The following is a 27,909-nucleotide window of genomic DNA, read 5'->3' on the forward strand; positions in this document are numbered from 1 at the left end:
TTATTCCCAAACTGAAGGAATGGATTGCTCAATTACAAAGCATCTGGCCAATCGTTATGAAAGCTTTAGATGAAACTAGGCAAGCATACAAGACACAGGCGGACAAAAAAAGAGTCGATCCCAAACCATTCAGGGTGGGACAAATGATATATTTATCCACAAAATACCTTAAATCACTACAACCCTGTAAAAAACTCGGACCAAAATATATTGGACCTTTTCCAATTAAAAGAATAATAAACCCAGTAACAGTTGAATTAGGACTACCCAAAATTCTTAGGCAGATACACCCAATTTTTCACTGCAGTTTACTTAAAAGAGAACAACAGTCACCCCTACGAACAAAAACCCCACCACCTCCCATCATGGTGGAAGGAGAACAACACTTCGAGGTGAAGGAAATCCTGGATTCTAGGAAACACCATGGAGCAATTCAATATCTAGTAGCTTGGAAACTCCTCCCCTCCTCAGAAAATGAGTGGGCCAATAAACATCACATTAGAGCACCAAAGTTGCTTAAGAAGTTTCATACAGAATATCCTAACAAACCGGGCTAACATTTATATTTTATTTCCTCTACAGGTGGACCTATCTCTTTTTTAAGGAGAGCAGATTGTCAGAATCCATTTATATTCCATTTCTAACCCCCTATCTGTGCAAATCTAAATCTCACCCCCTTACTGGATTCTGCCATTCCCAAGGAGGGGAAGAGAAGATGTTAATTGGACATCCCTATCCACTAGATGCAAGGTTGTTTATTCAGCCTGCCTGGGGGCCATCATCAAAGACCAGGGAAAGAACCTTTGAACTGAGAAGAACAAAGAAAGAGGGGTGGGATTCTGGTTTGTATCTCTGATTGGAATTTGAAGGGGAGGAAGCAAATGTTGTAAATGCATGAAGTTTCTCTTTTCCCATGAAAGGTTTTGACACATGAAACTTAACTGATCCGGGACTGACCAAATGGACTGAGGGGAGGGGATTTTACTCGGAGACACTTTAAAAGTATCAATCTGTGACAGTTTCCAGATCCTATCTAGATTATCCACTGTCAATCATGTTTTAGTAAAAGTTCCTGCTTGGACAATCCTGTCTCCAAGAGTTGTTCTTTCCTAAGATGTGGATTGGGGTGGGTCCTGACACTGTTTAACAAACCCGTACTGTCTACTAGTTATAATTTTATTTATTTCTAGATGTTCTACAGATCTGGGGGGGGGGGGTTTCCCAAGTATTGATGTTAGGCTGATTGGTCTGTAGTTTCCTGGGTCTGTTTTTTTCTTCTTTTTTTGAAGATGGGAACAACATCAGCTCTTTTCCAATACTCAGGTAATTCTTTGGTGTTCCAGGATTTTTCAAAGGTATGGTACAATGGTTCTGAGATAACATCTGCCAGTTCCTTCTGTACTCTGGGATGTAATCCACCAGGTCCTGATGATTTATATTCCTCAAGATCAGACAGGTGTTCTCTTACCATTTTTTGCCTATTTTAATTTTTATTTCTAGTCTGTCTTTTACAGTTATGATTTTGGTAGGCTGGGTTATAGTTTCTTTTTGTGTAAAGACTGATGCAAAGAATGAGTTAAGCAGCTCTGCTTTCTCCCTATGCCATGGTGGCGAACCTATGGCACACATGCCACAGGTGGCACGCAGGTTCAATCAATCAATTTCAACCTCACAGGGGGAAAAAAGAACTTGCAAAGTTGGAATTGCTTGATTGAACTTTTAGTCCCACACAGTGGCGGAGGAAGTGATGCATTGGAGCTGGAAAAAAGGTGCCGTGGGGGGTGGGGGGACTGTCGGGAGCAGGGTGCTCCATGTGAGGGGTGGGGCAGGGCCTGTTGCTTCCCTCCCCCTGCCAGACACCTGCCAAAGCCGTGCAGGATAAGGTTGCCACCCCACCCAGATGCCCTCGCCTCCCCTAAGTGTTTTTTTTTACTAATCTGCCTTTCAGGTGCATTCCGGTTCTCCTTTCGCTTCTCAGCCTTCGCCACATTTGTGGGACAAAAAAAAAAGTTCCATAAGACTTTTTAACTTCTCGCGAGATCTCTGGTGGTTTTTCAGGATGCTTCTTCATGGTAGCAGAAGTGGTACAACTTTTTACATAACTCTCAATGCCCTTGTCATTCTTGGCCACCAAAACTGCCTGTGCACTAGTTGCAATGTTTGTAAAAATCCAAAGTGACCCGCTTGCTTAGCATGATGACTCTGTTGCAAACACTTGGAGTCTGAGGCCTTGAGGGAGGTATAACTTAGAACATTTCCAAACTAATCCCCCCCTTAAAGTCAATATAGTTTTGTTATCTTTAAACCAGGCATCAGTCTCTAACGTCTTCAATTCCTTTAGCGATCAATCGTCAGGACCAACAGGGGGTGTCTGTGTGTGCAATCTGGTTGTTATTTGGGAAGCGGATTGTGTTAGAGGAATAATGGAGTTAATTACTTCCTCTTGGTTCCTCTTGAACTTGGGCATTCTAGACAAGGCATCAGCCAAAAAGTTCTTGCCTCCAAAAAATACTTTAAAGTGAAATTAAAATGAATGAAGTATTTAGCCCATCGAACTTGCGTGGGATATAATTTGCAGGGATCTTGAGAGCCTCCAAATTTTTGTGATCAGTCCATACCTCAAGAGGTATTTTTCCCCCTCCTCCAAGAAATGATGCCATCTCAGCAAAGCCCAACGAACTGCAAAAGCCTCTTTCTCCCAAACTGCCCACCTCTTCTCAGTCTCAGTTAATTTCTGGGAAATGTAAGCGCAAGGTTGTAATCTCTCCACTGTGATTTTTTTTAAAAGAACAGCACCCATGGCCACGTCACTTGCATCAGCTTGAATGATGAATTGTTGTCCGGGGTCAGGGTGTTTAAAGATTGGTTCAGCTGCAAAGAGTCGCTTTAATTTTTTGAATGCTGCCTGGCACTCTAATGACCATTGCAGTGGCTGACAAAGTTGGGATTTTCCCCCGCTTTGCCTGTTTTGAGTAAATCTGATTGGATGGGAGGCAGCTCGAATCTTGGCAGGGCCACCTGCACCTGCTGCTGAGCTTGGGCAGCTTGCTGGTCCTGGGGATGTGGATGAACCACTCTCCAAACTTCTCTTGGCTGGGCTTTGTCATTGGCATCCTGAGGCCATGGCAACGGGCTTGGCTGGGATACAGGGCTTGGTATCGCAGCTGGTTGGGGGGTCAGCAAAGTAGCACAGGCTCCGGCAGTTGGGCTGGAACTCCAGCAAAGGGGAGGTTGAAATGGGTAGTTTTTGGCATTTCTCCCCACAGCACACACCTCCTGGGCAACAGGAATCGTATCTTTTACTTCCAGCTGGCCGAACATCTCCTTCAGCTGTTCGAGCAAGGGGCTGTGGACTGCTGACTGAAATCTTCACTCTCCAGAGTCATCCCATCCCATCGAGCCCTTTCCTTTCTTTCCGTCCACAGATGAAGAACCCTGGGATGGCAGCAATAAAAGTTCCTCTCCAGCAGTTACAGGAGTGCTCCTGCGCTAGGGGCAGCCTCGGCTTGGAAGAGGTCTACTAAGGTAGTTCCTTCCTGCGGTACCAGTTTCCCAGGTTGGATCAAAGTGGTTTTTGGCTGAGCCTCTGCTAGTGATGCCTTCTCAATCGCTGGAGTGCCAGCCTGTGCACTGACAGCCTGAGTCCTGTTGCCTCTAGCAACTGTTTCAAGTTTCTCCTCCATCTTGAGTCTTCACTGAGTCTTTACCGCTCTCCCAAAAGTGTGTGGGTAGGCGGTCGGGGCCCAACACCCCAAAAACTAAGTTTTTAGGTGACTTGGTTTAATGTCATGGTTCCAACAGACAGAGACAAATAAAGCAGAATTCCGAGGCTTGCAAATTCCTCAAAGAACATGTTTATTGATACAAAGTATCAGCATCTCAAAAGTGAAAACAAGTCTGAATAGACAAGTAACAATCCCCAATACAAAGTTAAGAAATCCCACCCCTAAAACTATGAAAGCTACTATGTTCTCCAATACAACTTCTTGGCAGGCTTTTCACAAAACACCCAGCCTGCAGTCCCGGGAGCAGCCAATAACCTTGGTTCCCATGGGAGGAAGTCTGTTTTGTCTAGAGAAGCACTTGGTAAACCCCCCTCCCTCCATGCTATGTGTCAGCAGAAAATGAGTAGGGAAAATGGCTGCAGCCAAGCTTGTTTTTCAAAGTTGACAATACCAGCAAATAGGCCAAATCTGCAGATGAATTCAGGAAAGCTAAGGCTCAGAATGAAGTAAGACTTGCAACAAATGTCAATAATAATACTTATAATAATAATATTTCTTTGAATATGTAAAAAACAAGAAAAAAGTCAAGGAAACAATCAGTCTACTAATGAGAGAAGATAGCAAGGAAGTAACAGGCAGTAGAGAGAATGCATAGCTGCTTCATTAATTCTTTGCATCTGTCCTCATGCAAAAAGAAAAAAAAAATAGCCTGACTTACTAAAAACAGAGCCATAAAAGACAGACTAGGAATACAAATTAAAATAAGCAAAAAAAATGGTAAGAGAACATCTGTCCACTCTAGACAAGTTCAAATCACCAGGACCTGATGGATTACATTCCAGAATTCTAATAGAGCTGGCAGATGTGATCTCGGAACCATTGAATCTTTCAAAGATCTTGGCACACCAGGAAAGTACCAGAAGACTGGAAAAAGTTGATATGGTTCCCATCTTCAAAAAGTGAAAAAAAGGAGTTGCAACAGCAAAGGGTCAGACATGAAGGGTATTTTTGTGTTGTTTTATATTTATTTACTTATTTAACCATCAAATCTATGTGGCTGCCCATCTCACAAGAAGAGACTTTTTTGTTTAGCTGCTGTGAAAGGAATCAGGCAGTGATTAGAATTAGGCTGAAGTCATCATGCTTAAAAAAAGGAAACACCAGAAAAGGCAAAGTAAAAGAAAATGATATCTTTGCACTAATATTGATCAGCAAGAGAGAAAGAGGATTATCTATTAGTAACTGATATGCATTGCTGTGATTGGCATCTGCCTGCCGCAAATGGTGGCACTGGCGTGATGAGCCATGGGATCTGCTGCCATGAGCAGTGGCACCGGCATAATGTGCCACGTGGCCTGGCATGAATGGTGGCACCGGCACAATGAGCCATGCAATCTGCTGTGAGCGGTGGCACTGGCACAATGTGCCCTGCAGCCTCCTGCCATGAACGGTGGCACCAGCATGATGTGCCCTGTGGCCTTGTGCCGTGAGCAGTGGCACTGTAGTGTTGAGCCATGGGGTCTGCTGCCATGAGTAGCAGCACCAGTACGATGCACCACACAGCTTCCTGCTATGGGTGGCAGCACAGGGGCAACAAGCCATGCGGCTTCCTGCCATGAGCAGCGGCACCAGGATGACGCGATGCGTGGCCTCCAAGTGGTGGCACTGGCAGCACCGGCACAATGTGCCATGCAGCTTCCTGCCACAGACAGCAGCACAGGCGTAACGAGCAGCGGGACCAGCATGATGCAATGCATGGCCTCCTGCGAGCAGTGGCACTGGTGTGATGAGGCATATGGCCTCCTGCTGTGAGTACTGGCTCAATGCATCACATGGCATCTGGCTGCAAGTGGGTGCAGTAGAACTCAGGCAGCTGTGTGACAGGTGTCGGGCTGTAGAAGGCTTGGCTGCAGCAGACCTAAGGGAAATGGGTGCGGGGCCCATAGGGCAGCTTCACTCCTGCTGTAGCTTGATTCGCCTCGCCCCAAACCTAGGGCTTACTTTGGGGATAGGGCTTATATTAGGCACACATGTAAAAATCAAGCTAGGGCTTATTTTCGGGAAAGGTCTTATTTTGGGGAAAACATGGTCCGTCACCAGGACCAGAGGTTTTGTCTTCTGAGGTTTCAGACTCATGCTGGAGCCCATCTTCAAGAAACTTCTCTCTAGCAGAGTGTTTGCTGTTCTGTGTGTGGTATTTATAGTGCCTGTTGTATGTGTGGTATTTTAGATGTTGATTTGGGTGTGTTGATGGCTGGCTATGTCTTTAGCTGTCGTTTGTGTTGCCTAGCCCTCGCCTTCTAAGTACTTGATAAGCTGGTGGTAAATCAGCACTCTGACTGAAGAAGGTTCTTGGATGAGAAGCAAAACATCTTCAAGGAAAAAACAAAATCTAGTTGCCTTCTGAAAAAGTACCTTTGAGGCAGGGAAGAGAGAAAATCTGAACTCAATCTCTTCCACTAGTTTTATTTGGAGAGGAGATTTCAGGTTTCAGGACGAACGCAGCAGGTCTCCGAACAGGACGGCGGCAGCTTGGGAGACGTGCGCGCGCACTCTCCAAACCGCGGCCATCCCGTTTGCACAGCTGCCGCGTTCGTCCATGTTTGACGAACGCGGCAGGTCTCCGAACAGGACGGCGGCGGCTTGGAAGAGGTGCGCGCGCACTCTCCAAACCGCCGCTGTCCCGTTTGCACAGCTGCCGCGTTCGTCCATGTTTGACGAACGCGGCAGGTCTCCAAACAGGACGGCGGTGGCTTGGGAGAGGTGCATGCGCACTCTCCAAACCGCCGCCGTCCCGTTTGCACAGCTGCCGCGTTTGTCCATGTTTGACGAACGCGGCAGGTCTCCGAATGGGACAGTGGCGGTTTGGAGAGGTGCGTGCGCACCTCCGCCCTTCGGAAAGGTGCGCGCACACCTCTCGGAATGGGCGCTGCCACTCTCCATTTGGAGAGGTACGTGCGCACCACTGCCCGTTCGAAGAGGTGCGTGCGCACCGGGCGACTGTAAATAGTAAAATAATAGTTTAAAAAATTACCTATCGTTAGCAATAGCTTACTACTGGTTAGGTGCTACCAGTAACGTCTATTGCCATAGTTCAGAAAAACTCAGTTGCACTTTATATCATCCCAAGTTTATATTGATAAGAGAAAGAAAAGAAACTTTTCCCAGTTGTCTGCCTATAACATACTTTTAGTCTGTGGAATCTACCTTTTATTATGAATTAACAAATCCTGGTACAGAGAACATATAAAGGGACAATAAAGGAATTTAGATTTTGGAAATGTATTTTGAAAATCAGAATTGAGAGTCTTCAGTCTCTCCACACAAAAATGATATTTCTCTCATTTTGCATGCAACGATGTAAACATAACTATTTGTTGCTGTTAATTATTTCAGAAACGTTCTGATTTATAATTTTTATGGTAATATAGCTTTTTGTGTTAATTTGAGAGGTGACTCATTTGCTTGAGTCATTGTGTGATATATTTTTCAAATTTCAGCATCTTGCAGAATTTTGTTTTCCACACTGGGAGCCATTGTCTGAACTTCAGTCTCCTAGAAACTGAGTTGAGGATAAATGCTGGCTAGAACATTAAAATTGAAACTAAAAATGGGAAGTGATAGAAATAATAAAATGGCCTCTCCTATAAGGTTAACACAGAACTGAAATAATAGTGTGGTATAAATCATCTTTAAAAACCTTTGAGAGTATGGAATTTGCATGAATGAATTCTAAGCAAGAATACATAAGATAGTTATGTTTACATTGTTGCATGCAAAATTTAGATACTCTGATCAAATGATGTTTGACTCTCTGAATGGATGGAAGCAACATAACTACTGCAGAGTAAACATGATGTCTTTCTTCAAATGAATCTGTAAGACTTTCATATAGGATCTTTCACATTAGAAAGGCTAATAGGCACTTTATCCAGGATGTAGTTTAATGAGTGAGAGGGGATTGTATTGGCATTGTTGCTGGTGATTGAGTGAATGTGTTTGTGTCTGCCTTTCAGGTACACAGGTACAACTCCTTCACCACCGCCAGGTTCACACTATACATCTCCTTCAGAGAACATGTGGAACACAGGTGGCACCTACAACATGAACACAGGGATGGCTGTTGCTGGTATTGTATTCTTGCTTCTCGCTTCTAGGCTAAGATACTGTTTTCCATCCCACTTGATTATTTTGGGTCTAGAACATGAGCAATCAGGATATCAATAGGATCCTGAAAGCCACAAGACTTCAACTTTGGCATCTTTCCATAAAGTAAAAGGATGGCCTTAAAGAGCTCAGTTCTCCTGAAAGGAGTGTTTTTAGGGTTCCTTTGCAGGAAGAATAATGCTGCTTGGGATATAGTTTTTTCTTCGAGGTAAGCTTAACACAAGTATGTTCCATTGGCATTATCACTATTCCTGGAAGAGTCTTGATTATGTTATGATAATGACTATGTAGTACATCACATTTGTGTCCTCCATTGAGGATAATATCCAGAGCAGAAGAAAAACTTCTTGTCTCTTACCAAGCAAATGCATAAAGTTGCTTTTTCTTATCATCTTTCCTCCTCCAGTTCCCAATCAACATTGACAGCAAGTCTTATTCTCCTGACTGGGAAATTAAGTCAGACAGTCCTTGTCCACTGATGTTGTCAGCCACATCTGTGTTTTGTGTTATCACTTGTCTGCCATGCTTCTTCAGACTAGAATATAATTTTGTGCATTGACTTCTTATTTTACTGCCCTGCAACCATATACCTGGGTAGAAAAGCTTCCAGATTGGGCAGGAATAAACACCCCATTTAAGTGTGGCTTATAGAAAGAGTGTGGTGCTGCATCTGCACCTGCCTAAGAGACTCCTGTGTCTGTAGTGCTTTTTAAGTGTCCAAGTGTTCTTTTCTACATCAAAAGGGCTAAGCAGTTTTTGAAGATTTGTGTCTTGAATAGTGCCTTTCTCACATTTGACTCTATTCCTTTCTACTCTGCTGCAGGAATGCCCACAGCTTATGACCTCAGCAGCGTGATTGCCGGTGGCACTAATGTTGGCCACAACAACCTTATTCCTCTAGGTGAGTTTAATTGCATTATGCAGTATATTCTGGCTCAAAGAGGGAGTCTTAGGAAGCAGTCTCGGTGGCAGACCTGAAGAGTTCAGATCATCACTATCACCACAATATTGAGTCTTTGGGGCTTTACACCTGGCTCAACACTTGTAGGTAAGCCGTTTGGAAAGCTAATATATCCTGCTTCATCTAAGAACTCTCGTCTGAATGCCCGATAATGTGGGCCCTTGGCCACAGAATTATCTTTCCATTTTTTTGACTTTGTGTTGTGCCACTGTTTCATTCTCTTCTGAGGAAAAAATGTACTCTGCTGCCTTAGAACTGAACATGAATTTAGTTCCAGAGTGCTGTTATTTTATAGTTTTCTGGTTTAGAAAAATAAGTTTTAAAATGGTTTAGTTTTAAATAATCTATTTCCATACAGTGTAATTGAACAAAAGTAACTGCAACATGTTTCATTGGGAAAGTATCTAAATTTGCTATTTGCATTAATATTGATAATTGAAAGTAGATGATAGATAGATAGATAGATAGATAGATAGATAGATAGATAGATAGATAGATAGATAGATGATAGATAGATAGATAGATAGATAGATAGATAGATAGATAGAAACTATTATGGCCAGAAGCCAGCAAATGTATTAGAGTAATTCTCATTGCCCCTATTTTTTCCGCTTGTGATCTCTGTGTTTTTGTATCTGGGTATCTACCAAGTTGGCCTCCCTGAATAAAAGAATATAATTTTTATTATGGCATAAACCAGAATTATAGATAGAAAAACATTAAAAATAAGTTAAAACAAAACAGGATAAAAAACAATGCAATTGGTGGTGGGTTCATCAGTAGGCAATCAAAATCTCCCTAATTTTACAAGCAATATAACCTGATTTCCCTGAAGAGTAATGGTGCCCTCGTGAAAACAGGATCTGCAGAAGAAACTTGTCAAACCTGGACTCCGCATGTTTAAATACCATCTACACGAATGGTATAGACTAGACCACAGGTCGGCAACCCGCAGCTCCAGAGCCGCATGCGGCTCTTTGAGCCGTCTCCTGCGGCTCCCAGTCGCCCAGTGCGCGCGCACCTCTTCGAACGGGCAGTGGTGCGCACGCACCTCTCCAAATGAAGAGTGGCACCGCCTGTTAGGAGAGGTGCGCGCGCACCTTTCCGAAGGGCGGAGGTGCGCGCGCACTCTCCAAACCGCCGCCGTCCCGTTTGCAGAGCTGCCGCGTTCGTCCATGTTTGACGAACGCGGCAGGTCTCCGAACAGGACGGCGGCGGCTTGGGAGAGGTACGTGCGCACTCTCTAAACCGCCGCCGTCCCGTTTGCACAGCTGCCGCGTTCGTCCATGTTTGACGAACGCGGCAGGTCTCCGAACAGGACGGTGGCGGCTTGGGAGACGTGCGCACGCACTCTCCAAACCGCCGCCGTCCCGTTTGCACAGCTGCCGCGTTCGTCCATGTTTGACGAACGCGGCAGGTCTCCAAACAGGACGGCGGCGGCTTGGGAGAGGTACGTGCGCACTCTCTAAACCGCCGCCATCCCGTTTGCACAGCTGCCGCGTTCGTCCATGTTTGACGAACGCGGCAGGTCTCCGAACAGGACGGCGGCGGCTTGGGAGACGTGCGCGCGCACTCTCCAAACCGCCGCCGTCCCGTTTGCACAGCTGCCGCGTTCGTCCATGTTTGACGAACGCGGCAGGTCTCCGAACGGGACGGCGCGCACCTCTCCAAAGGGGAGACCCGTCGCCGTGCAGGTGCCTCCCATTTTGTGCATGCACAAAGTTTTTTGCGCATGCGCGTGAGTGGACGCATGCGCGCACACTTTTTGCGGCTCCCACTTTTTTGTTTGTGTGATGGAACCGGTTCTGAGTGGCTCTTTTCCTTTTTCCGATTGCCGACCCCTGGACTAGACAACATCACTGCAGAGCTCAGTGATTTAACAGAAAGTCCAAGAACTCCCAGTTCTTTTCAGTGGAATGGCTCGTTAGAATAGACTATTTCCCTAGTTGCAGGCATGTCAAACTCACAATGTCACGTAACATCGCGTGATATATTGGGACTTTTTACCCATTGCTGGCAATGGGGCGGGGTGGTTTTGGCGTGACGCATCCGGCTTGCAGGCTGGCAGTTTGACATGCCTGCCCTAGTGAATATCAGGATAATAGTCTATAGAAATCTAATAATACATAAACATTGTATTTGCGATTAGAATGAAAAGTAGCAAACCAGTACTGTTTCCTCTCAGAAAGGAAATCTCAAAGCTTTCCAGGCACCTAGTACACTCATGCTTTGGTTATATTAATATCTCTTGAGAAGTGAAACTCCAGCATAATCTTGAGAATAAAAGCGGTTATACAAAGGGTAGGTGAACATTATACAGCAGGGTTCTTCAAACTTTGCCCTTTTATGACTTGTGGACTTCAATTCCCAGAATTCCTCAGCTAGGCACGCTGGCTAAGGAATTCTGGGAGTTGAAGTCCACAAGTCATAAAAGGGCCAAGTTTGAAGACCACTGATATACAGCCTTGAACTTAAAATGACTTTGCAGTAAGAACTTCTCCTGTCCTTTTGAGTATTAGGTTTTATTAATGAACCTTGTCAGCAAAGTGGGTTTGAATCACTTTCTCCCATTTCTATCTGTTCTGGGGACTCTTTAGTAGAAATGGCACCTTGTAGTGTAAATGAATCAAGTGTGCCTCTTCTCCTGGTATTTGTGATAAATTGTTTCCAAAATAATTTGTTAGATACAGCTGTGGAGGACAGAGCTCCTAAATTATCAGCTAGAACATTAAAGACATGCTGCAGAATTTTGCCAAGAGATGGGAAGAAACAATGGAAACAAACGAATGGGAAGAAACATCCCCTCTATGGGGGATTATACCCTTGCAAATTCATTCAGCAATAGCCAAGAGAGCTGAATTTCAAGCCCTTCCTTAAGGCAGGGGTTCCCAACCGGGGGTGGGTGGGTGCAAGATGATATTCCAAGGGGTGCAAAAACGGGTTTTTAAAATTATAGTGTATATGCATAATTTGTTGCCATTATTTCAAACTTTTGTAACGGGTGCAAGAATATTTCAGAAGCGTTCTAGGGGTGTGGGTATAGAAAAGGTTGGGAGCCGCTGCCTTAAGGCATGCATAGTTAGATAAAATATTAATGCTGTAAGCACCAGTTTTAGAACTTACATGAATCATTGTATAATAACAAAAAATGTTTCTGTGATTTTCAAAGACGATAATAAAGAGTGCCTAACAAGTGCTCATAGGTCCTTTTGCACGTACCAGTTTGAAGAAGGCTGAATCTCTTCATCTGCTTGTCAATTCATGTTACATTTGGGAAAGGGTTCCCAAATATCTGCCAGGCATATTCAGGCCCGAGGTTATTCCGCATGAGAAAGATTTAGGGTTGTTGGTTACACGGTGGAAACATGAAAAGATTTGCACATCTCAAACTTGCTGATATTAGCTTTGTATCAGATGAAATGAAATGTTTTTTAAAGGAAACTTTCTATTTGAGTTAATTTCCAAGGAGATCTCTATTGTTGATGGTTAGATCATCCTCACAGCCACCTGTGTTCTAGTGAAGTATTTTCTTAGGAACAAATTGTAACTGCTACTTTTGGTGTCAGAACAAGTAAGGCTATATATTCTGGAACACCCTTGGGATAGGACACTCCTGCTCCCTAACCCTCCAAATCCAATCTGCTTCTCCCCACATAATTCTATCAAGACTGTGTCTTCTTTGTCACGGTAGTTTATAATATTGCAACTACATGTAAGGGTAGATTCTTATGCCAAGCTGGAAAAGTGGTGTATCCAGAGAGGCTAGGGAGAGACTGTCAGCCATAGTAAGCCCAGCTTTAGATTTCTAAAATTCAGTATTCCAGTTGACCCTTCCCCTTTATCTTGTGAGAAATGGCTTGTGCTTGACCTTCAGGTAAATGCAGGAGAAAGAATTCTCAATTCCCAACTTCCATTCTTGTTTATGGTGACTCGCTGAGTTGTTAATCAGATGCAGAGTAAGAGAGTAGACCTTTTGCACATGGCCTGTTTTTAGACTAGAAATGGGTGAGACATCTGTAATGTGTGTACTTGCAGATGATGGAAACATGTTAAAGGTGAAGTAGCCCCGTGTAGAGATTAGGCCTGTCTGAGTATTTTTCTTTTTTCCAAGCAGCCAACACTGGGATTGTCAATCACACCCATTCCCGGATGGGATCCATCATGAGCACAGGGATTGTCCAAGGTAAACCTGCCCTTGGGCTTCTTTGGAACTGAGGGGAAAGTGGCCCTGCGTGCTCTCTTCTCCTCTGTAGGATTTTGAACACTTTGGCTGAGAAAAGTAGTAGGCAGCATGTTGGGTTTGAGAAGGGGCAAATACTTTTACAGTACATTTTGAAACTGACATTATCCCTGAAATTGAAACTAAGCTAGATAAAATTCTAAATGGAATAAATTCTACTAGTTCATTTTGCCATCAGACCAGTTTGCATCAAGGCAGGTTTGGGGGTACTGTGGTTATTGACTGTTTTATTCTGGCTTGAGTTTTCAGGAGCAAGAGCCTGCTATCTTTGGTGCATAATGTGAACTAGAACTGAGCAGTTGAACCACTGGCATTTTGCCAGTCTTCTCCATGCAAAAGGGGCAGCAAGCTCTTCCTTATAGATGGAGCTCTAAAACAACATATCACCTCTTTATTATTTCTTACCCTACCCCTCCCATGGCATCAAATCTACATTTTGCCAGTTATATTACAAAATCTGATGTTTTGATTTTAAACTGAAGTTTGCTAGATCAGGAATGGATCTGGATTCACTTTTAGAAAATAGGTGGCTAGTTGTGCGTAGACTTTTTTGCTGAAAACTAGAAGTCCTTCTGCTATCCAGCTAAATGCTTTTTTCTCCTGCTACAGGCTCATCTAGTGGTCAGAGTGGAGGACCTTCAACTGCTCATTACCCAGTCAACAGTCAATTCACTATGGGGGGACCAGCCATTTCTATGGCATCCCCCATGTCTATCACCACCAACACAATGCATTATGGGAGCTAAGAAACTCTCATCCCTGAACTGACAGCATCAGGAAACCAAATGAAGAAAAAGTTCTACTTCCCTGTCCACTATATCTAAACAGTGGGCAGTCAGTTCTCTGGATCTCTTCCGCCCTCCAGTAAGTTACCCAGAGATGGTCTAATCCTTACACAATAGAAGACAAAAACCCACTGGCTTAATAGCGGACTTGTATACAATTTTCATGAAATGTTGGAAATTTCAACTTGCTCAACCACGACCGAATTCCTGTGCTGTATTACAACCAATCACGTCAGTAATAGTATCGTTCTTCAGTCTGCCATGACTGATTGGCTTTAGGCACAGGTTGTAGATCTGAACTGCCATAGGGTCTCCAACATGCTATAGGCAGCCCACCAACAATAGAAACTTGATCATTTATCACTACTCCCAGTATTTTAAATGAAGGGCCTGCAGATGGCTGTAGAACCGCATAGGTAAGAATCCAGCAGCATATCCATGTCTATTTCTTAGGCATCCCAGTCCCTGGGCTAGTGTTTGTTGCATTATTAAGACTTAGGAGGAAAGACAAAAGACGCATCAACTTCTTGGCTTTCAGAAAAGCTCCAGCATCTTACTGCTGTAAGTCTTGGGCCACGTGAAAAACATCAGAGATGAAAGATTGTTTTATGTGCCACAAGCATCTTATCAGCAGGTCTGATGATTGCCTGTCTCTTGGGAATATTGATGTAGCATCAAAGGGTTAAAAATTTAAAACACAAGTGTACCAAAAATATTGTTGCTGGCTGAAAATGGTTTGTGTATCAATTTCCTGTTGGTCATTTTAAACCTAATCCCATTTTCTGGTCTGTTCTTAAGATGTGGCAGCAGCTATGATTAGCCCCTCCTTTCTCCTGGGCTGAAGTGGGTGCCAACTGGTTTAGTATGTAGACTTGTTTGCTTCCCGCCATGGTAGTCACCAGGAGACTAAATAGATTGGAATTGTTATGGGGTCCCTTTGTAGTACTTTTATGTGTAATTTGTAACTTTTTTTTCCTTCTGAAGAGCCTCAAGTCAATGTTTCTGAAAGGACTTGACAAGCAACTATTTTACGGAGGAGAGAAGTGGTTTACTTAAGGCAATGTTCTTTGGGTCCCAATAGTGGCTGGATTGTGGGGAGGGGGTGGGAACATTCTGGAGAGCCTTCATAGTGGCTGGATTGTGGGTCTATAAAGCCAATTGTTGGGTCTGGCTAATCAGTGATTTTGTGACTATTGAATAAAATTGGGAGAGTTTTGAAGATCTGTTTGTAGTGGCTGGTTTCCCAATCCCAGGTTTAGATGAAACAGCTTAAAAGTTTATTCACATATTCACTGGACAGTCCTGTTTTGAAGCGCAGTTGAGAGAAGTGCATTCCCAGCACTTGAAGTGCTCCTCAAATGATTTGACTTTCCTTAAATTGCTAAAGAGCTGCCTGTTTGTCTCTTCCAGTCATAGTTAAGGAAAGCTTAGGAAATTATTGCCTGTTAAGCTTCTTGTGGCTACCTTTGACATGATCATAAGTCACACTCAGACAAGTCCTGGGTACAGCAGAAGTACTGGCTTTTTAACAGGCATTCTTGCAAAGATCTGGTTTATATTAATGTAGGAAGTTAAGAAAAAGCTAATGTACTTTCCAGAATGATAGTTTAATTCAAATTAGCCTTGCATGCCAAAGAAATTAAGTAATTGTTTGGCTTATATGAGAACTTCAATCATATAGTAATTATTCGCTAAACCCACAGTAATGCACCCATTTAAATTGTCCTAGTTTTTTCTCTCTGTTACAAGTGACCTAGGATTTAGCTGAAATAGATGTAAGAGACAAACCCTTCATGCAGCCCAACTCTGCTGTCCTATTGTAATAGGCCACCCTGTTATAACAGAGCAAATGGCAGCTGCATTAACCAAAGCAGCTCTGAATGTTTAGAATTGCCAGGCCTCACAAGTGGCTTCCAGGGTGAGCTGCTTCCTAAATCAGGCCAACTGGTGGTGTGCTCTGGCTGGCAGCAGCAAAAGAAAGAATGTTGAAATGGTAATGCATAACTTTGCTTGGCCCACTCTTCCAGGTCATGGTTTTTATGTCTCTTGAGCAGGTGTCTCTCTTCCCTGATACTGGATATTCGAGATCGATGTCTGTAAAAGAAGCAATTCAATAGCACAAATATTGGGGAGAGATCCAAAGGCCAAACCTTTCCAACAGTGTTTTGATTCTGCATTTCCATTAATATGGATGAGTAAAGGGGATAATAATACTTGAATTAAAATACTTGATGCCCCTACATATTTTTTACAGTCTAGTGCAGGGTGTTATCAGTTTCCTTTTCCCTCTGCTGCAGTAAATGAGGGTGTATGCTTCTGCTGTTGAGTTGCTGTTGTGTAAGCAGGAGTAGAAGATGTGATGCTTGGTTTCTGAAAGAAATAGAGCTTCAAAAGGACAAGATTAAATTGGTTGAAGCAGGAATAAAATAGAACTCTCTGCCTTCCCCCAACCAATAACATGGATTTCATCATAATGACTGTCCTTACCCAATTTCTTAAAATGTTCAAAGGAGTAAACAAAGCAGCTTTTTTATTCCAGATACTTCACAGATAATATTCACTTATTCTTCTCTCTCCATAACCCTAACCCAACCCTTACCCTTCAGGATAGTTTGATGAGTAACACAATGTTCAAAGCCCAAAAATGCTTTTTCCATGAGGCAACTGGACTTTGCTTTTTTTTTGAAGATGTTTCATTTCTCATCCAAGAAGCTCCTTCAGCTCTGTTTCCTACAGACAAAAACATGGCTATGCCATGGGTTCATGGCATTGTGACCCGTCTCTACATGGAAGAGGTAGAAACCAACACCCTAAATTCCTTCACAGGAATGCCACCCATTCACTCTTATAAGTATATGGAAGATACTTGGGTCAAGATCAAAACACAGGAATTGGAAGCATTCACCAAACAACTCAGTGGACAAATCATCAAATTCACATGGGAAGATGTTAAGGAAAATAGTCTAGCCTTCCTGGACTGTGCAGAATACATTAAGGCAGGGGTGTCAAACTCAATTTCATTGAGGGCTGCATCAGCATTGCAGTTGCACTCAGGGGGCCGGGTGGGCGTGGCCTGCTGGGTGGGCGTGGCTAGAGTGCGTATGGCCTACTTGGTGGGCGTGGCCAACTCTACATCGTTTGCATCAAGGGTGCCTATGGGGGCCTGGCCAGGAGTGGGACAGATCTGAGGGTCTCTGGCAGGAGGAGGGTCTCTGGGCCAGGGCCAAGGCAGTAGGGGCCGTTCCCTCACTGTTTCCAGGATGGCTTCGCGGGCCGCATGAAACCACTTCACGGGCCGGATCTGGCCCCCGGGCCTTGTGTTTGACATGTCTGCATTAAGGAAGACAGAAGCCTTAACACTGAAGTTTACAGAACCTCCACACACAGATCAATATTTACATTTTGATTCTTACCACCCATTGGAGCACAAAATGGGAGTTATCAGAACCCTACACCACTGAGCTGAAGGCCTGCCTACCAGCAAAGATAGGAAAGAAAAGAACTAAAACGCATCAAGGAAGCCCTCAGAATTTGTGGCTATCCCAAGTGGGCTTTCATAAAATCCCAAAAAAGACCCAGAAGCAGCTCCTCCATAACCGACAAAGAAGAAAACAATAAACAAAGCAATGTAGTCATTCCATGTGTTGCAGAAATATCAGACAAGCTCAAGCTGGATCTTCAGCCAACACAACATACATGCACACTTCAAACCCAAGAATACAATAAGGCAAAAGCTTGTCCACCTCAAGGATCAAACACCCAGACACAAACTGAGCAACGTGGTATATGCAGAACAATGCAGTGAGCTATGTGCAGACCTGTACACTGGAGAAGCAAAACAACCACTTTATAAATGCATGGCACAGTATAGGAGAACAAGCAGGACAAGATTCAGCAATCTATCTGCATTTAAAAGACAAAGGCCACTCTTTCGAAGACAGCAAAGTTCACATTTTGGACAGAGGACTGCTGGTTTGAAAGCGGGGTCAGACCATCTCTGTCAAAACTGAACAGCCCTCTCTCAACAGGGAGGGAGGGATATGACATCCAACACAGTCCTTTCAACGGTTCCAAGAAGGCTCCACATCATTTGCACCACTCAGGTGACCCTGATGACACAGATAAACTTCCAGGTGGTATCAGCAACTCTCTAAAAGAAGGCAAATGACCAGCTGTCTGCAAGGAGTATAAATCCTTCCATTCCCCACCATCCAGTCAGAACTGAAGAAGCTTCTTGGATGAGAAGCAAAACATCTTCAAAGAAAAAACAAAGTCCAGTTGCCTCGTGAAAAAGCATCATTGGGATAACTATTATCTGGATGACTGAGAATCTCCCTAGACAATGTTCAAAGATGTTCAGTGCTTTAACATCTTATACTCTGCAATTTGCAACAACACATTCATGCACATGCACACATCTATAACTACACACTTTGAAAACATTTAATCTTTATTTTCTACTTAGAGACACATGTTGCAGACATTGCATTTGGCCCAATTAAGAAGACTGAATCTAACACAGTCCACAGAAAAAGGGTGATTATGCAGGGAAAAAATATAAATCCTAACTGAAACATATACAAATCCAACTGTTTCACAAAATTTGTTAATCTAGGCTCAAAAAACCAACCCTAAACATGCTTATTCTCCAACTGTCTGTTTCTTTCACCAACTGAAATACACTACTGCAGTACAGAAGATACATACCTTGCATCCAATAGCTAGAAGGATATGAAGAGAAACAATAATGGCCATTATAGCACAAGCAGCTGGCTTGCTATCTGAACGGATAACTGGCCAGAAAGTAAGGACCAGAACTGAGCCTGACAACCCTATTGCAAGTATGATCAGGAGCCACTGCAGCCATGGGATAGGGATTAGCCACAGAACCTGTGAAGGAAGATGACAGAATCATTGTCAAGTTCTTAAGGTTGCCTTGAAAAAGAATTCATCTTCCCAAATGCCAAATGCCTGACAACTTACCGCAGTAGGAATGTACACAAAGAGTGAGTAGCCATAAATGCACACCATTTCCAGGAAGGTATATACATCATTGGTGACATGGGCTCCCTTTCGCCACTGTAGATAGGCCCACAGACCTAAGGGTACCAGCCAGGCATAGCAGTAGATAACTATGCCTGCAATAGTCACTGTGCAAGAAGAAAACTATTAAAACCACCATTCCCTAGCAAGAACTAAAATTGAAACACAGCCTTCCATCATTTCTAGAAAGAGAAGGGAATAGGAATTCAAAGAATAAGCTAATTATGTTTTATAATAATCTGTAAAACAGTCCTTTATTACAATTTTGATTTTCCTCACACACACACACACCTTTATGTATAATTCAAGATGGCAAAAGTGCCTAATATTCCTGCCTCCCATTTTTCCCACACCGCCCTGTGAAGTGGGCTGGTCTGAGATAATGACTGGTCCAAACTCACCAGACAAGTTTTCATGCCTAAGGCAAACTCAGTCTTCTGGTTTCTGGGCAAACTGATTCTCAGTACTGGTAAGTAAACAATATATGCATTTGTCCCAATTCTAAGGCAATTAAATAAAAGTTGAGAGCCAGGATTTCTATGTTTTTAATAATGTTCTTCATCTACACATTTTAAATACAAGACAAGGAGATAATTCTTTACTTCTCATGGCCAAACGAGAAATATTCATCAGTATGTATGAATCAGAAGCCATGGTAGCACAGTGGTTAAAAGGCTAACTGCCTGCTGTCAGGAATTTGATCCTGAGCAGCTCAGCCTTCCAAGTAGGTAAAATGAGGACCAGATTATTGAGGGCAATATGCTGATGTTGTAAACTGCTCAGAGAGTGCTGTAAAGCACTATGGAGCAGTATATAAGTCTAAGTGCTATTGCTGTGTATCAAAATGCTCAGCAGGCAACAAAAATAATCTTTTTCCCAGATATTTATCTTGTTTATTCTTGATATGGCTACACTTCCACCAACCACAGTCACTTCACAGTAAGATGGGTGACATATAAATTTATGTGTTTCTGTATATAAAGTATATACAGAAAAATGATTAGCATTATAATTCAACTGAAGTTCCAGGAAGTACTCCCACATCAAAATCTCACCTTTGTGGAATTGAGGGCTGTAGTGGAAGGAGGAGCTCCCTCTTTTTTCCAGGAAGTAAGATAAGTTACCGCTGATGGCTAATGTGAATATCAATGTAGCACAGATCCAGAATGGTCCTACGAGGGGCAAAAGAGCCAACACCAAAGAAAAGAACTGAAGTATGAGGAGTCTCATAAGGAATAGGTGTCTTATCAGCGCAATAGAAACAAGAAAGCTATTTTTATAATACAACAAAACAATTGGGTACCAGCAGATTTTGCCACCTTCCTTAATTTCATGGAAAATAGGGTTTGAGGCCAGATATGACTAACAGCAATAAAGTTACATTTCCATTATCAGGGATAAGAAGGAGAAATGACACTTTAGCTAAAATGTTTAAAACCCAGCAGCACTTTAAGAATGAGGCATATATCTCAGCACAGAATTGAGATCTTCTGGGAAACAGAACCATCCTTGAAATAAAGAAAAATAACCATAGTGCTTCAGCCTACTATAGGTCCTTGTGATTGGAGAAATCCTGCGTGGCCTTTCCCAGCTCTGCTATAATGGGCTGAAAACTAAGGACTGCTACATGCCTTGTGTGCAGTGTAAATGGAAAATTAGGAATGTGAGGCTTTCTGCAGATTTCTTGCATCTGTGAAGGTAAAGCAAGAAACTACCTTTGTTCTAGGTCTCTTACAGTTTCTAGCCTTTGAAATAAAGGAGAGTATATTTTTGAAGTAGGAATTTCCCTGGACTCACCATAGAGGTCAGGATTGTTCTGCAAGTGATGCCATACAAAGTTTTTCCCTGGTAGTGGAAGTAGGGAGCCCTTTATTCTGTCCAGCACCTGATAAATAGGAAAAGATCATGCCACAGCAATTTAATTCCCAAATGCTCTATAACTGTTGGGATGCCCAATTTGTTGGTGCCAGGATACTTACAAAAACTTCTTGTCTTGATATTCTTATATTAAAAATGGCATGGTGCAAAGCAAAGGGCCAGTTTTCAGCAGAATATTTCACCAAATTGACCCCATAATGCTTGCTTAGAAAAAGTTTAAAACTGCCTATCAACAGCCCAATAGCTTTAGTGTTTATTCAGTGATTTATTCCTTTAGTGTCTAGCAATAAAAACTCTAAACCAATACATCATTGGATTCTGTTCAAAACTCACTAGGTTAAGGAATTAAGTAATTAAAAGAATATTTAAATGATTGCCCTGTTTAAATTCTATTTCCTGAATTCTGGAGTTTAGGTTACTCTAAACAAAAAACTTTCAAGAGACGTGAAGGAATTTTGGCACATATTAGAACTGCTATCAGAATTTGCTTTTTGGATTTGCCTTCAATAAATGGCCCCATGGATTCTATCTAGTACCTGGTATGTGTCAACATCAAAGAAGGCCTGGTAATATTCAAACGTCCAGAAACTGGATTTCTTCTTCTGGAAGCTCAAGAGCTGCAAGAATGAAAATGGAAATTACTGCGTTCTTCATGTCCAGGAGAGAAAAGGGATATATTTTATACTGACATTAAAAAAGGTAAAGTACAATCCTAATACACAATATCCACAATATCAAATAGTTACAACATAAAAAGCAGTTATTTCAAGATGGAAATGATAGGGTCAGAAGGCAGGTCAACATCTACTGAAATTTCCCAAAGCTTTTCAAATACAGCTCCACTGCAGAGCTCAAGATGTGATTTAATGAGCATTGAGATAACTAACCATGAACCAGCAGTGCAGTGTAATTGGCAAGTATTCTACTAGGCTAGGCCAGTAACTAACAGTGTAATATCTTAAGGATCAGTCCCAGGCTCTGAAACCCAATTCTGTCAAGTGGCTTTTCATTAAATTTGAGAATCATTAAGTTGGATATTGCACAAATCAGTCCTGGTCCTCTATTTTTCAATACTTTTATTCACAATTTGGATGAAGAGAACATTTGTTAAAATTACAGATGCCTTTAAAATGTTAAAGGATGAGCTGGTTCTAACATATGGGTCTTTTCCCCAGTTTTTTCACCTTAATTACATTTACATATTTGTCTCCTTTTTGATTGAACAATCACTTGTATTTTCCCCATTATATTTTGTTATATTTCACAAAATATGTTCATAAAACAAAAGTAATAATCCACTGTTATAATGAATATTAATGTTGATAATACTTAATACTTTTATTATACATATACTTTTTCATTATTAATCTAAAATTCTGAGCAAGAAAGAATAAAGTTGATGGGAAATGAAGTATGGTAAGAACAGACTGAAGGAAATAAAAGAATCCATTGGGGAAATGGGGAATCCATGGCTGCCCCAATCCTTTGGAACAGCCTCCTAACTTTGCAAGGTCCCATCTTATTAACCTTCCCACTGGCTGTGTGGACCTCCCTTTTATTCAGGAACTGGGCTGCACACCTTAAATATATATACCACCTTAAATTTTTGGAAAAACATACATTTAGCAAATATATAAAACAAATACATTTCTATGTTCCTCTGTCACATGTTGGGGAAAATATTTTCTGCAATAAATAAATATGTCTACCACACTCTGCTAATCGAAACTTTTACTGATGTCCTATTATCTGTTTCTCTCATGTGTACTATTATCTCCCAATTTATGTCAAAACATCCCTAAATTGATGCATTTTCCTCTATCTCACCAAAACTGACCTCAGTTTTGTCATCCTCTTCATCTGGCTCATAATCCTCATTACAGCTAGAAGACATGTTGAGAATTGTGTGGCTTTGCCTCTCACTAATGCTAGGAGTAGTAGCATCAGCATTCCCAGCCAGCAAATCTATGGCTTCATTAAATTCTGCAGAGAAAATATCAAATACATCCAACTGACTCAAATCAAACTTCAGTTTGGTGTTCAAGGGCCACCTGCAACAGCACTTTCTAAACTTAGGAAACTTTGCTAGTGCTGTACTAAATTAAAAATAATGTTAAGTATTTAAGAAGCATGTGACAAAAGGCAGAAAAAATTGAGCTTTTGCAGAGAACATGGATTTTTAGGGGAAAAATAGGAAATTAGAAGACATTTCCTCAGAGATTGTTAGAGAAATCTCAGAAATATTAATGGTGCCCAAAGAAGAAAAGTATCCACAAAGTTTGGGTTTTCTTTCTTTTGTCTAAATGTAAGACTTAGAAATTAAAAGCCTGCCCAAACATGCACAACATACATATAACACTCAGTATTTGTCAAACCTAGTGGGGGAAAGGAGTTACATTTATATTTATAGTAATAGGAACATTTTATCCATGCATATTATCCACAAGAGTTATATTTCCCTTTAAGCTCTGCTCAATTTATTATTCTTTATATATTCAGAAAAATCAGAATATATTGCAGCTGAAGAGTATGACATGAAAAATACACAAACATAATATGAGTTGTTCACTAAAGCACTGTATTTCATATTCAGAGAATACTCTTCAATAGATTTAAGACTGCAGCTTTCCCTGTACTTTAATTTAGACTAGTATGTATTTATAGTTCCACTAAATTCTGTAGTTATACAGCTCTTTACAGAGCCCTGGAAGTGCAGTGGTTAGAATGCAGTAATGCAGGCTAACTCTGCCCACAGCCTGGAGTTTGATCCTAAAGAACTTGAGGTTGAATCAGCATTCCACTTTTCCAAGGTCTGTAAAATGAAGAGCCAGGTTGTTGGGGGCAATATGCTGACATTGTAAACTGCTCAGAGAGTGCAATAAAGCACTATACAGCAGTATATAGATCTGTTGCCATTGCTGCTGCTTCAGTCCTTAACAGCAGGTAGGTCCTCAGAAGCTGGGCAAAAAAATCTTTACAGGTAGTCCTTGTATTACAACCATTTATTTAGTGATTGAAGTTAAAACAGCACTGAAAAAAGTGACTTATCACCGTTTTTCACGCTTACAACCATTGCAGTCACATGATCAAAATTAGGGTGCTTGGCAAGTGGCAGGTATTTATGACAGTTGCACTGTCATGTGATCATCATCTGTAACCATCCCAACTGGCTTCCAACAAGCAATATCAATGGGGAAAGCCAGATTTGCTTAACCACATGATTTGCTTAACAACTGTGGCAAAAAAGTAGTAAAATGGGGCAAAATTCAACAACTGCCTTGCTTAGCAATGGAAATGTTGGACTCAATTGTGATTGCAAATCAATTGGATTTACTAACTGGATGCTCTGGGATGGCAGCATCTCAAACACAAAACCTATCAAAAGGAAAACACTGCCTGACTGGGTGTCCATATCTCAAATGGTGAGAAAATACTCACCATGAAACTTGAGCTCATCTGAAGCAGCCATTATGAGGCCAGAGTACCTACAAAGGAAAAGAGACAGCATTTGCCCAGGTTCGCCTGGTACGCCAGTTACGCCCCTTTCTGGACCGAGATGCCTTACGTACAGTCACCCACGCACTCGTTACCTGCCGTATAGATTACTGCAATGCTCTCTACATGGGGCTGCCCTTAAAGACCACCCGGAGGCTTCAGCTGGTTCAGAGTGCGGCCGCACGGGTAGTGATGGGAGCACCCCGATACTCCCATATTACACCCCTCCTGCGTGAGCTGCATTGGTTACCAGTTGTCCTCCGGGTGAGATTTAAGGTGCTGGTACTTACCTTTAAAGCCCTACATGGCTTAGGCCCGGGATACTTGCAGGACCATCTGCTGCCGGGAACGACTTCCCATCGCCCACTACGCTCACACAGAGAAGGCCTCCTCAGGGTACCGTCGGCTAGACAATGTCGGCTGGCAACCCTCAGGGGGAGAGCCTTCTCTGTGGGAGTGCCAACCCTATGGAACCAGCTCCCCCCTGAGCTTTGGATGGCCCCAGATCTCCAGTCCTTTCGCCGCAGCCTCAAAACACTCCTTTTCCACCTGGCTGACCTGGACTGACAGGGATTTTAATTTATTTTTTTAATTTTTAACTCTAATTTTGAACTTATTTTAATTTTAATTTATTCTACAGGGGCCATTAATTTAATTTTTATTTTAACTTCTGTATTACTGTATGTTATTGTTGTTAGCCGCCCTGAGTCCTTCGGGAGATAGGGCAGCATATAAGTCCCAATAATAAATAAATAAATAATAAATTTTCAGAGAAGACATGACTATGAAAGGCAGCTTGGAGAGTGGGGCAGAAGACACCCTTCAGCCGGTCTGTTCTCTCTCCCCTCATCCACAGAAACGCCAGGCGGCTCTCAAGTGCTACGCTCCCACGACAAACCAGGCTTGCCCTACGCTGCCCTTCCCGCACTGATCACCTGGGAGAGGTGGAAGGATGGGCAGAGGATGTCAGGCGCTGCTTACCGACTGTAGAAAGGCACTTTGCCGATGCTCAGAGACGCCAAGGGCCGCACTCTAGGCACCTGTCACCACTCGCTTGCGAAACCGTCCCGTTTATTCCACGGCTCTAAGTCGTTCGTAGGACTTCCTCAACCACCCTACGTGGAGGGGACGGGAAGGAGAGGAAGGCCCAGCCCACCGCCAAGCCGCGGAAGGCCTATCGATGACAAGAAAGATCTGGCGCTGCATTCGAGTACCCGTGGAGACTCCTCCTCTACCGGCTACGTTAGGAGGCCGCCGCGGTTTCGTCACGGGCCGCCTAGACTATCCTTCCCCTGCCCCACTTGTGGCCACCGGAAGCGGAGAAAGGCGGGCCTTGTTAGAAGCCTTGCATTCCGCGCCTGATTCTTTGGTGGCAGAGTATCTTCCTGTTTAGGAACATTTATAAATAGCTGCGACTGTAAAACTGTGTCGAAGCTGGTCCCTCGTGGCAGCTTTTGCCTTCCGGCAGGGAAAACCGACAGCAACCACGTGACACGCTGCCCCTTCCCTCCCAGCTCTGACTTCCTCTTAGTTACCGTTTTGGCGGTCCGTCCGGGTTTGGCGTCCAGTCGCATCTCAGGACGAGGGGACATGACGGGCCCTCCGAATCCCGGAGAGACAGGGAAGAAGAAGCCGACCTTTGGGGGGCGTCTCCGCGCCGGCCGCCTAGGTAGCCGAGTCCGCTTTGCCTCACGCAGGCCGGGGAGGGAGGCTGCTTGAGGCGCGCCTGCCCCTTCCCCTCCCCCCCATCTTTCTTTCTCGCTCCTCTTAACGTGATCTTTTCTCCCTCAGCCTTATGGTGGAAGAGTCTCCTGCACGACTATGCTGAAGCCTGCCGAGAAGTCGTCCAAGGCATCCGGCAGCGGCCGGTGAAAGCAGGGCTCTACCTTTCACTGCTGGCTGGAGCGGTGAGCTGCAACCTCCGCAATCCCAGTGAAGCCTCATTCGGCTCCAGCCTCCTGGAAGCCTCAGGGACTCTTCTCCTCCTCTCGCCTGTCCAACGCAGCAGCAGCTCGGAAAAGCATACACAGCGGCTGACGGTGCTCCGAAACCGAGGCCAGCTGCGCGTCCAGAACCTCATGTTTTTCTCCGTCCTCTACGAGGCGCCTTACGACGCTGGAGCAGATCTCTATCAAGCGCACTGCCAGTATCTAAAGCCACGGTGGACTGATTTTCCCAGCCGGGTCCTCGATGTAGGCTTCTGGGGGCGCTGGTGGGTGTTGCACTCTAGAATGCAGGATTCAGACATCAACAATGAAGAGTTTCAGTACCTGCCAGAGCATCTCAGGACCATTTTTTTTGATGACTTGCACTCGGAAACCAACGAGAAACTTTTTGATGAGAAGTACAACGCGGTGATTCTGACAGAAAAGCAAATCCAAGAAGCTGATAGGGAGGTTCACGGGCAACTGCACTCTTAATTAAAGCAGTTGGGTGACTCTAATATAGTAATAGAAAACAAAACAAAGCAGATACTTCCTTTATTCCTCTTTCTATTTTCTTCTAGGGTTCAACTGTTCATTGTTGTTTTCTTAGTAAGATGCAAGAATAAATGCTATTTAAACTGAGGAGATGCTTGATGAGCAATTCTTAGTGCTGCCTAAAGCGATTAAGAAATTGACAATAGACATCTCTTGGTGGTCATTTTCTCTCTAAATGTGATGTAAACTTTATGTAAATTGGAGGACAAATAGATCAGCCCAACACCTTTCCTGCCCATCTCATCTCTTCCCATATTACTAAAGGTAGTAAGGAAAGTTCCATGCTATTTGTTCCCCATCAGAAATGGAGCTCAGTTTCACTACAGTTTCTGTTTGGATTCTGCTAAAAGGCAAGGCAATATGGCTTCCAAGCCCCAATACTTTTTTTGTTTAGAAACCAGCACAAGAATATTGGAGTGGCTTTCATTTCTTTACATTTCAGTTACAGCTACTGTAAAATTAAGGCTTAATACAGTCTGCTTCATTTTCAACAGATAAATTTCTATGAACTGGTTCCAACTCCTTTTCTATGTATTTTTCCAAGACATACGTAATTGTTGTTGTTAGCTGCGAAGTCGTGTCCGACCCATCGCGACCCTATGGACAACATTCCTCCAGGCCTTCCTGTCCTCTACCATCTTCTGGAGTCCATTTAAGCTCACACCTACTGCTTCAGTGACTCCATCCAGCCACCTCATTCTCTGTCGTCCCCTTCTTCTCTTGCCCTCAATCTTTCCCAGCATTAGGCTCTTCTCCAGTGAGTCCTTCCTTCTCATTAGGTGGCCAAAGTATTTGAGTTTTAGCTTTATGATCTGGCCTTCTAAAGAGCAGTCAGGGTTGATCTCTAGGACTGACCGGTTTGATCACCTTGCAGTCCAAGGGACTCGCAGGAGTCTTCTCCAGCACCATAGTTCAAAGGCCTCAATTCTTTGGCGCTCAGCCTTTTTTATGGTCCAACTTTCACTGCCATACATTGCAACTGGGAAGACCATAGCCTTGACTATACACACTTTTATTGACAGGGTGATGTCTCTGCTTTTTAGTGTGCTATCTAGTTTTTCCATGGCTTTCCTCCCGAGGAGCAAGCGTCTTTTAATTTCTTGGCTACAGTCCCCATCTGCAGTGATCTTGGAAC

The 27,909-nt window shown here is 43.2% G+C and overlaps 3 protein-coding genes across 12 annotated transcripts in view; 2 read left to right on the top strand and 1 right to left on the bottom strand.

Moving 5' to 3' along the window:
• The window catches only part of CARM1 (coactivator associated arginine methyltransferase 1), a 123,401-nt gene extending 108,101 nt beyond the window's left edge, over window positions 1-15,300 (top strand). For 2 of the 7 annotated variants that reach the window (XM_081318779.1, XM_081318780.1), the window contains exons 13-16: window positions 7,742-7,854; window positions 8,716-8,793; window positions 12,968-13,036; window positions 13,703-15,300. In XM_081318779.1, coding sequence (XP_081174905.1) covers window positions 7,742-7,854; window positions 8,716-8,793; window positions 12,968-13,036; window positions 13,703-13,839 — 397 coding nt within the window. In that variant the 3' untranslated portion in view covers window positions 13,840-15,300. Of the gene's footprint in view, window positions 1-582; window positions 1,121-7,741; window positions 7,855-8,715; window positions 8,794-12,967; window positions 13,037-13,702 lie in introns of those variants that run through there. The other 5 variants (XR_014025275.1, XR_014025276.1, XR_014025274.1 and 2 more) reach the window with 5 other exon arrangements.
• A 166-nt stretch (window positions 15,301-15,466) lies between these two features.
• Window positions 15,467-26,001, bottom strand: YIPF2 (Yip1 domain family member 2). Of its 4 annotated transcripts, XM_081318785.1 has the most exons (10): window positions 25,276-25,566; window positions 24,238-24,284; window positions 22,637-22,782; window positions 21,336-21,416; window positions 20,719-20,806; window positions 19,977-20,093; window positions 18,862-19,028; window positions 18,586-18,768; window positions 16,120-16,263; window positions 15,467-15,972 (listed from the first exon to the last, which is right to left on the bottom strand). In XM_081318785.1, exons 2-9 carry the CDS (start codon window positions 24,266-24,268, stop codon window positions 16,150-16,152), a joined length of 927 nt encoding a protein of 308 aa, XP_081174911.1. In that variant the 5' UTR covers window positions 24,269-24,284; window positions 25,276-25,566; the 3' UTR covers window positions 15,467-15,972; window positions 16,120-16,149. The 4 variants fall into 4 exon arrangements, with proteins under 4 accessions (XP_081174911.1, XP_081174910.1, XP_081174909.1 ...); XM_081318784.1 differs by lacking the exon at window positions 25,276-25,566 and adding an exon at window positions 25,830-26,001 and having other exon boundaries at window positions 15,467-16,263; XM_081318783.1 differs by having other exon boundaries at window positions 15,467-16,263.
• On the top strand, window positions 24,270-26,855 carry TIMM29 (translocase of inner mitochondrial membrane 29; the record flags this gene model as incomplete). Its single annotated transcript, XM_081318923.1, has 4 exons — window positions 24,270-24,324; window positions 25,151-25,280; window positions 25,671-25,963; window positions 26,086-26,855. The coding sequence occupies 4 exons, from the start codon at window positions 24,270-24,272 to the stop codon at window positions 26,712-26,714; spliced, it is 1,107 nt and encodes a 368-aa protein (XP_081175049.1). The 3' UTR covers window positions 26,715-26,855.
• Between the last annotated feature and the right edge of the window lie 1,054 nt (window positions 26,856-27,909).

Source organism: Vipera berus, assembly GCF_964194415.1.
Source record: "Vipera berus genome assembly, chromosome: 2".
In the NCBI taxonomy this organism is placed as follows: Eukaryota; Metazoa; Chordata; class Lepidosauria; order Squamata; family Viperidae; genus Vipera; species Vipera berus.